The following is a 10,193-nucleotide window of genomic DNA, read 5'->3' as shown; positions in this document are numbered from 1 at the left end:
ATGGACACGGCTGTCTTATTGCGTATCGTGTGTCCGACACGGACACGGACACGCATGGACACGTCCAAATACGCAAGGACACGAGTATTCTATTCAGACACGGCTTGGACACGTGCAAATTCTGAATGGACACGCAAACGGACACTCCAAGATTGACAAGGTCACTGATTTTGATTGGATTCATGGCCTTAAGTTGCGAGAAGATCTTGTGAAGGTCTTTCCATATCATCAGAGATTCATAGACAGAGAAGCTCACCTTACGTCTCCTCATCGTTCAATTTTCGACTTTCGATTCTCTGTTCTTCAATTCTTCAATTTAGAATGTTTAATCTTGGTTGGGTCTAATGATTCTTATTGCTATGTGGAGAATTGTAATTGGGTATGTATTCATAAAGGTTTTGGAATTGGGTGAGGGGACGAACCGAAGGAGGTTCTGGTGTTGAAGAATGAAGACACCATGGCGGTTGTGAGGGATTAAGAGGAAAGAGGTTAAGTTGTTTGAGTAAAGAGAGAGAACCGTCAATTTCAAGATTTTCAACTACTCTAGTCTTTGGTTTTTCAACTAAGTTGCAACTAATTTGTTTTTTAGATAAATGGATTTCAACCCATTTGAATACATGTTTTATGATTTCAAATAAAGGGAAAAACCTATTGCCTATTAGATAAGTACCCCAACATTATTATCTTTATATGAGATAGACACCCTAATTATTTTTAAATATATATGATAAAATTATATTTAATTAATATGTCTATCACGTGACTGTGTCCAAAATAATTTTCATTTTACGTGTTCGTGTATCGTATTGTGTCCAATACGGACACTTGTGTCTCTGTCTGTGCTACTTAAATTATAACTATTGTCTAATATTTAAAGTTTTGTTCCGGGAGAATTACTATTATACCCTTGTGTGTGTCTTAGCCTAATAGGTTTCCTATTAGGAGATAGATTAGCATCTCCGTAATAGATTAGGACTCCGAATCCTACGGGATTGTGGTTTTGTAATGTCTATATATAGGCCCCATTATCATTCAATAATACACAATTTTTTCATCCTGAAACACGTTATCACGCACTTTGCCCTAAAACCCTTAACTTTTAGAGCCTTAGAATTTTTTTTTATTTTCTCTACCGCCGGCCGCCGTCATCTCCGGCCTCCAGCATCTCCTCGTCGGCGCAGCCCCTGCTCACCGTTGTTGCAGTCCCCCCGCTGCTACCCCTGCAGCCCCCGCATCGCAGCCCCTGCAGGCCCTGCTCGTAGCCCCTGCACGTTGCCCCTGCAACAGCCCTGCACGCACCCCTGCACGCAGCCAGCCCCGCACGCAGATTCTGCCCTGCCGCCCCTGCGACTCCCCTGCAGCCCTTGCACGCAGCCCCGCAGGGTATAATCATTGCTCGTCGTACTATGGTGATGACATTCATGCTGAGATGGACGATACTTTTGTCATCTACATACGATTTCGATCGTATCCTCCCAAGATTTTTATGTCATCGGACGAAGATCGAAAAGGAATTCATCAAGCAAATTCATGCATGACGATCGATTTGTAGAGAAATTTAATTATATGCGGTCTATTTGGCAGACCAATAAGTATGTTTTTCTTAAAGTTGCTGCTTTTGAAGATATATATATAAATTATCGGGCGCTATTAGCCTTTTTTTTCATGTCTTCTTTTCCGGCCTTTCTTATAACGCCGATGAGACCAAAGAGGGATATGATTCCCCTCTTGGTCGACATTTTTCGTGTGACAGTCCTGGGGGAGTCACGTTATTATTTAAAAGGAAGAAATCGATTTCGTGTGGTTGTCTGAGTACACCGCTGTTTTGGGTGCGATCATAAGAATCGCCGATATGCATCGATTATTTTGTGACCATATACATCACAACTCTTTCTAATTCCGGTTACATACTTGAATAGTTTCGATTATTCGAAACCTATACAACCCTCGTTTCTTATGGATGAGTCGTCTTCGCGACAGTTATTTGAATGTTTGAGTTTTCTTAAACTCATGTCTATAAACGATAATCCCAAGGTCTACGTACTCATTTATTTGAGTTGAAATTCATTACTCTGAAGCAGCACTATTTGCTGACAAAAGATTCCAAAAATAACACATTCTATGGGACACACTTAAAGTGATTCAATAAACGTCCCTGACAGTGGGAAGGAAGCTGGCGATGACACCATCGTACGTTGTGGTGTTGTTGGCGCCCGTGGTATTGCACCACAAAACAAGGGCGGCAAACGCAAAGATGGACTAATAAGGGTCATAGCTTCGGTCTTGGCTCCTACCTGGATAAGGGGGAGACCATTATTCTCTGGAATCAAAACCAGAAAGAAGCGAGATGCGTAGGCACAAGTATTTCGTCCATCATCAAGAGATATTCTCTAAATATGTGTATCAACTAAGTTTATGTGGGACGCTACAGAGTCCTTTTGTTGATGTTAGAGAAGAATATAATTCTCACAAATTGATCGTATACATCGCGTGCATGTGTTTAATGGATTGATCTCCCATGATTGATGATGTATTCGCTTATGATCTTATTCCGTTGTAAAGTATCAACGATGAGCAACTTGACCGAAGTGGAAAGAATCAATACAGGCCGAACTAGACTTGTTATGTTGGTTGTTGTTCGTAAGTGTAATGAGAAAGATGAAGTCATGCGATATATGCAGGACTTATGGCGCAAAGATTGTCTCAGTATCCTAGTATTGACTACGATGAGTTATATTCTCTTGTTATGGACATAATTGCTTTCCGCTACTTGATCAGTAGTAGTGTCCATGAAAACTGATTTGCAGCATATGATAGTGGTCATAGAATATATGTAAAGGGATCTTGACGCAGATATGAGAGTGCCCGAGGGACTTTAAATGCCTCCAGACCACGGAGAGCTTATGTAATCAGATTGCGACGTTCAAGAGAATGTAGTACAATCGATTGCAAGAACTCATACCCATATGTGTTCATATGAAAGCTGATTCTTGATTATCTATTCCGTCTAAGTATCGATGATAAAGAGATTCAATGAGCTATACATTCATATATGTAAGTGTTGTTGGGACACTATTGCTTTCATTATAACGTAATTAACTATGCGCCTATGCATCGTCATTGGACTTGCATTGCTCCTTTCACATGGGTTTAGTTATACACTTAGTGAGCCAACACAAATCCTAACCACACCAACGCCGCCAGCAGCTCCAGCACCATCAACGTACGCCTTGGTGTAGTAGTCGACACTGGTAGCGTAGAGGATGCGTACGGTTCTATCTCGGACCAAAATCAGTCCTTCATTGGTCCATTCCCCCATTCTTTTTGCGAAAGACACGTTGAATGTGACAAATCAGATTCTGTCCAGTTTCGTAGGTCAACATCAATGAGACCTACAAGACAGCTCGCTAAATGAAATATGGTGAAGTTGGTACCGTTGGAAAGGCCTATGTGTCTACTTTCCAGGGACACAAACCATTCGTTCATAGCTATCATATTGAGTGAGTTATGGACGTTTTAGCAAAGTATGACAGTTCTGTCTGGAAATTTGTAAGTCAGTCAACTTCGACAGAGCACTGTGAACTGCTCCGATCGGATTAGGTTGTGAACCTTATGTCACTGTAACGCCATGGGTGTCTACTTTCCAGAACATTTTACGGTTCGCTGATACCTATTTTGATGAAGAAGTTATGGCCGTTTAAGTGAGTGAAGGTCATTCTCCCCGAGAATCTGATTTTCATTGCAAACTCTTGTTTTGAGTTGTTATGCAATCTTGTTTCCTAAGATCTAAGTTTGGCTAAGCATAGCATGTATGATCTAAGGATGTGTGACTAGATTAATGATTAATCATTAGCCCAAGACTACGTTTGAGAAGCATGTAATGAACGTTGTATACGTTGTTCTTTGTACTCCATGATTATGACACTTGTCAGGGGGAGTTGTTTCGTAGACTTCAGGGGGAGTCTACCTCACAAGATGCTATCAAATGTAGACGGTGCGTTGTGCTCTTTTTCCCTTTGATCAAGCTTTTATTTTTACCCAAGAGGTTTTTATTTTGTTTGACAAGGTTTTTACCGAGGCAACGATGTGTGCACCATGCAACCTAGGCATGCGACACAAGGGGGAGTGTTCCGGGAGAATTATTATTCTACTCTTGTGTGTGTCTTAGCTTAATAGGTTTCCTGTTAGGAGATAGATTAGTATCTCCGTAATAGATTAGGACTCTGAATCCTACGAGATTGTGGTTTTGTAATGCCTATATATAGGCCCCATTATGATTCAATAATACACAATTTTTTCATCCTCACAAGTTTTAATTAATAAGGGTAAATTGAGAATTTTCTAGTTAGCGGTTAGGCACGTCAAATTGTGTTAATATATATAAAGAAAGATATCTGATACAGTCGGAACGGCAAGTGCGTCACAGACGCTATGTGGGCAGTGGGCAGTGGGCACGCTTGGAGTTCACATGCAACGAGGAATGCTGACATTGTTAGCACTGAGCATATTCCCTTGGCACTCAATATGGTTCTACCACTTCTACGTACACAAGCACCATTCTCATTGCCCTTGGCCAAGACCACGCGATATAAAAAAGAATCAACGATGGCTGATATATACCGATTGAATCGTTCGCCCTACTTCCACCAGTGCCTCACAGATTCTTACATACACAAAAAAAATTTGTTATTGACAAGTTATATGATGTTCTTGTCGGTCTTCATAAACACTTGGACATGATTCTCAAAAGATGCATTGGATGATTCCTTAAACTTTATCAAGCTTGCCATTCCATCAGCTATAGATAATGATATGGTAATTTCTCCCTATGATTGTGAGGTAGCACATATCTGTTGCAGACTCCCGGCCTGTAACTGTCTTTCAACTCTAACTATACTGGTTTACTAGAATTTATTCAATGCAGTTTCGAATATCAGATACTCGAAATAGTTGTTCTCTTGTTCAGTCTCCTCCCAAACCCAAAACTTGAGACATCTGTGTTATCAATTAGGTATCACTTCCTTATTCTTTAAGTTTTTACTTTGTGATAGCAATGTATGAAAAACTGACGTCTGTCATTGTTAAAGCAGCCTTAACACATGTTGGATGGTCTATATATGGTATCAGACTATCAATTGGCCTTGGTAGTGCTATAAAGGTTAGTGATGCATGTCATTTATTTTTAGTATTACTATTGCTTACGTTAATCTCCTCCCGAAAAGCAGCAACATAGAGTTAGTAATAGATATGTTCTCAGTTCTCTAACTTTAAAATCATTGTCTATAATCTAGCATGCAATACGTACAAGACTGTCAAATGAACTGGGTATTGGGCAGCCCCATAGCCCATAATGTATAGCTACAAACCCTTATAAACCCACGTGATATGGTATATTATATTTAATGTAGAAATTCTCAATAGCAAGTAAATTCTTTCTCTATGGGCCCCATCTTTGAAGTCTACAATATTTGAAGCACACAAGTTCCTCCATGGATCCGTGTTTATTGCTTTGAAGAATGAAAAACATTTTTCAAGGAACTGGTAAGTTGACTCAATAGAAATGTCAGACCAAAGGAAAAAGCAACAAGATGGAGTTCCTAGCCCAAGAATTTTACAAAACAAGTTGTAATTACAACGATTCACACCAAGTATATTGTTGTTGGTTGGAATCTTGCTACATTGTTGCAATTTCGTTCCTATGTTACAAATTCATCCTTACTTTATGTTAAAATTGTGATTATTAATGGTTAAAATTAAGCTTTCTATAATGTCAGGTTGATTTCGTGGGGAGATTTAACTAAACAACCCCCTAAGTATTGGTCATTTTAAACTTTCAACCTCACCTTTAGAAGCTATTACATTAGTAACTCAAGTTTTACCTCAATTTAATTTTAGTTCATTCAGTCATTTAACACATTTAGTGACTTCATTTTTAATAAATTTATCCTTACTTTCTGTTAAAAATGTGATTAATAGGGCGGCTAGCTAATAATTGTGATTAGTAGTTCAAAACAGAAAATTTAGGAAACGTAATACGATATGGTATAAACTATAAATTAAAGAAAAGCAACACCATTACACAAATCTAGGTTAGGAGATCGAAGAGGTAAAAAAAAAAAGAGTTAGGTAGAGCAGAAGAACGCAAAGAGAGAAAAGGACATTTGAAACGAGCACTCCCCTATAAAAAGTATTTGAGAGACTCTTGAAAGCGACGAACCAGGAAAAGACCGTCCGGTATAGAATATAGAAACCTCCCCTCCATACCCAACCGTCATGAAGGTTAGCTCAGAAATCAAAAACAGGTAGAGAGGAAAAGGCCAAGCTGTAAAGACAAGTTTTTTACGTTAAAATCTGATATATCCCCCTTCAAAGCAAAAACCCAGAAGAGGAATGGAAATACAGGAGATAGAGAAGAAGATCGAGAAGAAGAAGTGAATATTACATAGTTTGTGTTGGGGTGTTTATTTTCACCAACCAGAATAGGGTTTGTTGGGTGAGGAGGAAAGGGAAAAAAAATGAGGTTTAAGAGGGAGATGATCGAAGATGTTGCTCTGATAGGGGGACTGGTAGGGGTGCAATTTGTGTATGCTGGGAATTCTATTTTGCTGAGCTATTTTATGTCTTTAGGCCTTGGCCCTCTCACCATTGTTATCTACTCAAGCTTCGCTACCTTCATCATCCTCTCTCCCATTGCTTACTGTTTTGAAAGGTAAATCCTTGTTTTGATATAGAAAATCATTAGTGTTATATTTCTGAATTAATAAATGCATTATTTTAGGTTAGGTTTGATGTATTCATCTGTGATTCTGTTAATTGCAGGAGCAAATGGCCAAACAAAATCAGCCTCAAGTTTATGATTCAGTTGGTCTTGATCGCCTTTGGAGGGTATGTCAAATTTTACGTTTGTTTTTTAATTTTGACGGAAATGTAGTATTTTTCCTAGAATGCCGTTTAGCTATATACTCATTTCTTACCCAACCCACAAGCATCAATCATCGTAATCTAGTAGCAAGTCTTGGTTGGATTATTCTATTTCATCACTTTGGTCTAGTGTTGAAATTAAAGTTCTGAACTTGTGGTATTTAAAAGGGGGTGAACCTCGGGCAAAAGAAAAACATATCCTTGTTAACCCGAGTTTGTAACAAATCTCATGTTTGTTTATAATAATCGAACAATATTATGAAGCCAGGCCAAATACAATTGTTCTTTAATTCTGTTCTCAAACTAAAATCAAAATATTCTTCGTTCTTGAATTAGATCAATTAATTTGATATTGAAAGGTATTTAGAATTGAAGCCCACTCGTCTAGGATTCTAGGGCATTTGAGGGTTTTGAGTATTCGATCTTAGATAGACCTTCATATTAGTGTGACATATAGTTTGTCAATTAATCTACTCGTTTTGTTTGGTATAAAACATCAGAATAAGCTTACAATGGGCAACTGGGCAAAGCCTAAAGCAACGCCCTCGAAACCTAACCTTCTAGTTTCCATAGGTATAGTGTATACAAGATTTTGACTTTGAATGTTAGTTAGTTGCTGCATCTTAAAACGAGAACTTCTATCAACTTTAAAGTTTAAACTCTCGTCTACCATTTAGTACTACTTATTCTCGCAAGTCGCAAGGAACATGTTTCTTCTTATAGATTACTCAAAAAAATGTTTCTTCTTAAAGCAGTAAATACACAATCCCTTTTTATTCTGTAAGAACATAGAAGTGTTAACCTAACCCTTTGCCTACTGGCTAAAACAACTTTTGTATTTCAGCAAAAAAAATTTGTAGATTAATAGTATAATCATGGTGGTGGTTGACCATGAATGGACCTGCTCTACGTCCAGTACTTCAGCTTAATCGTAAATTAATTTGACAAAATATGACATTTCTGCTTTGTTTGGCTGCAGAGTAACTTTGTTTCAGGTTCTATTTTTAAAGGGGATCGTGCTTACTTCACCAGCAATGGCAACAGCCATGCCTAATCTTGCTCCGGGATTCATATTTGTCATCGCTTGTACTGTAAGGTATCTAGAGTTTAACTTTCACCACTTCTTTTATAGAATCACTGGTATATATAACAGAACACGACTTTGTTCTGATGGCAAATGCAGATTGGAGAAAATAAAAATTAGTTGTCTATACAGCAAAGTAAAGATTCTAGGCACAATGTTGTGTGTGGTAGGCGCTCTGATAATGAGCGTGATGCAAAGCACCACTTCCAGCCAAGCAACAGAGATTAAATTTCAAGCTCATTCTCCTGATGTGATCTTCGACAAGCAGAAAATTATCGGTTGCTTGTATCTCCTTGCTGCCGTGTTTGTTTTATCCAGCAATATTGTCTTGCAGGTGGTGATCATCCTTGACAACTAAAAAATAGTGTTATCTTCCCTTATACATTGAGCAGTATTAATCAGTAAAATTTGTGCTCATTTTATAACTGCAGGCTACAACATTGGGTGATTTTCCTGCACCTATGTCCTTGTGTGCCATAACATCTTTGATAGGGGTGTTTATAACTGCTGCTGTACAATTCATTCAAGTTCATAAAATTGAACTTGGTTGGCCCCTCGTCAGTGCTCGAGACTTGATTGGCTTTTCTGTACTGGTACGCATGACTTCTTGTCTTTAGTTTTGAGAGCTATTCCTATTTCCTAACATTATTAGATTAATTAGGAATATATGGATCGGGGTTCCAAACCTAAAGTCTCTATTAAGTTGCAATCAAGGTTTTGATACTAATAGGCTGGCAAATAACATAATACATCAAACAAAACAGTTGCTACATGGGTTTCGGGAATGCATTGCACTCGCCTTGTGTTCTTTTTTTGCAAAATTGAACTGTTAACGTGATAGAGATAAGAGGTACTGTAACATTTCTTGATTTTCTTCTATAACTTTCTATTTCACAGGGAGGTACAGTGAGTGGGGCTTGTATTAGCTTCAATGGGTGGGCAATGAAGAAGAGAGGGCCTGTTTTGGTGTCGATGTTTAGCCCCATTGGAACTGTCTGCTCAGTTGTTCTTTCAGTTATCACCTTAGGAGAATCCATCAGTGTTGGAAGGTACTTCAACTATTTTCTACTTCTTTACTGAGTATAATCTTTACACTGAGCTGTAATTCTGTAAATGGCAGAAAAGTATTAACTTAATCTACATATGTAAATATATCTTTCAGCCTTGCTGGTATGTGCCTCATGTTTACTGGCCTCTACTTTTTCCTATGGGCGAAAGGAAAGGAAGGATTTCCAGGGATTGACATGGAAAGTGAGTTTGATGCAGAGAAGCCTCTTTTAAGTTGATAATTTGTTTCAGCATCATCATCTGGTTTGTACATATATTTTGGTAAACTCATAGGAATGCTGGACGAAATGGTTCTATGGGAGTAAGAATCTGATATAGACTACTGGCCCCCTACACAATGTGCTCTCAGATCTATCAAAACAATAAGATTAATCAAGGCCTTTTCATCTTTTGCATTGTGCCCAGAAATTTTGAACTGCGTTCTTTGCTTGATATTTGCTCAATATTAGTCGGTAAGAATAGGCTTGGGGAGGAGGATGGATCTGAATAGGCTTTTCTTTTCTTATATAGACTTATAGAGGGGTGGATTAATTTGGAAGGCTCTACAGAATTTGTAGTTCCTTCCAAGTATATCCATAGAATGGACTCATTTACCACAAATTAATCCTGCATTCTTTTATAAGAAAACAAGTAGGATTACCATGCCAACTACTGCATAACCAAGTAGGTTATGTAAAATTCTCTCAATCCTCACCACAAATAGAAGAAATAAACTGCGACAATCTTCATAGTTAAGCCCTCCAATTCTGCTAATCCACACCTGCAAAACTATCCCCTACACCATCAAATATGTGCACTGGGATTGTAAACACAAATCCGGTAAGATTTGCAGCTCGTATGAGTAAACCAACAGTATAACACACATCACATACAAAAGAAAATAACTGATAACATTTAAAGATAAATGTACTCATGAGACGCCCCATCTGGTTATCCAATAATATTAGAAAATATGTACTCATGAGACATTGGGCAACTCATCTGTTTACCGTAATACCATTTAAAACACGGGTACTCATGAGACCAAGGTACTCATCTGTTACCCCTCATGCAGTACGCCGACAAATACTGGGCAACATATCTGTTACCCAATATCACACAAAAACATGGGTATTCATGA

At 38.3% G+C, this 10,193-nt stretch overlaps 1 protein-coding gene across 1 annotated transcript; it reads left to right on the top strand.

Annotated features, from left to right (window-relative positions):
• Positions 1-6,237: 6,237 nt before the first annotated feature.
• LOC126794534 (WAT1-related protein At5g47470-like) lies at positions 6,238-9,500 on the top strand. Its single transcript, XM_050521283.1, has 7 exons — positions 6,238-6,709; positions 6,820-6,885; positions 7,901-8,017; positions 8,105-8,339; positions 8,437-8,598; positions 8,903-9,054; positions 9,168-9,500. Exons 1-7 carry the CDS (start codon positions 6,516-6,518, stop codon positions 9,289-9,291), a joined length of 1,050 nt encoding a protein of 349 aa, XP_050377240.1. The 5' UTR covers positions 6,238-6,515; the 3' UTR covers positions 9,292-9,500.
• The last annotated feature ends 693 nt before the right edge of the window (positions 9,501-10,193 follow it).

Source organism: Argentina anserina, chromosome 5 (assembly GCF_933775445.1).
Source record: "Argentina anserina chromosome 5, drPotAnse1.1, whole genome shotgun sequence".
Lineage (NCBI taxonomy): Eukaryota > Viridiplantae > Streptophyta > Magnoliopsida > Rosales > Rosaceae > Argentina > Argentina anserina.
The sequence above is the reverse complement of the archived record's forward strand: the minus strand, read 5'-3'. Positions and strand labels throughout refer to the sequence as shown.

What these genes read in the sequence shown, in the direction of transcription:
- LOC126794534 (XM_050521283.1), top strand. Translation starts at nt 6,516, where the DNA reads ATGAGGTTTAAGAGGGAGATGATCGAAGATGTTGCTCTGATAGGGGGA. An exon ending in GTCATCGCTTGTACTGTAAG is followed by an intron (nt 8,018 to 8,104) that starts GTATCTAGAGTT and finishes TGGCAAATGCAG; the next exon opens with ATTGGAGAAAATAAAAATTA. An exon ending in TGATTGGCTTTTCTGTACTG is followed by an intron (nt 8,599 to 8,902) that starts GTACGCATGACT and finishes TCTATTTCACAG; the next exon opens with GGAGGTACAGTGAGTGGGGC.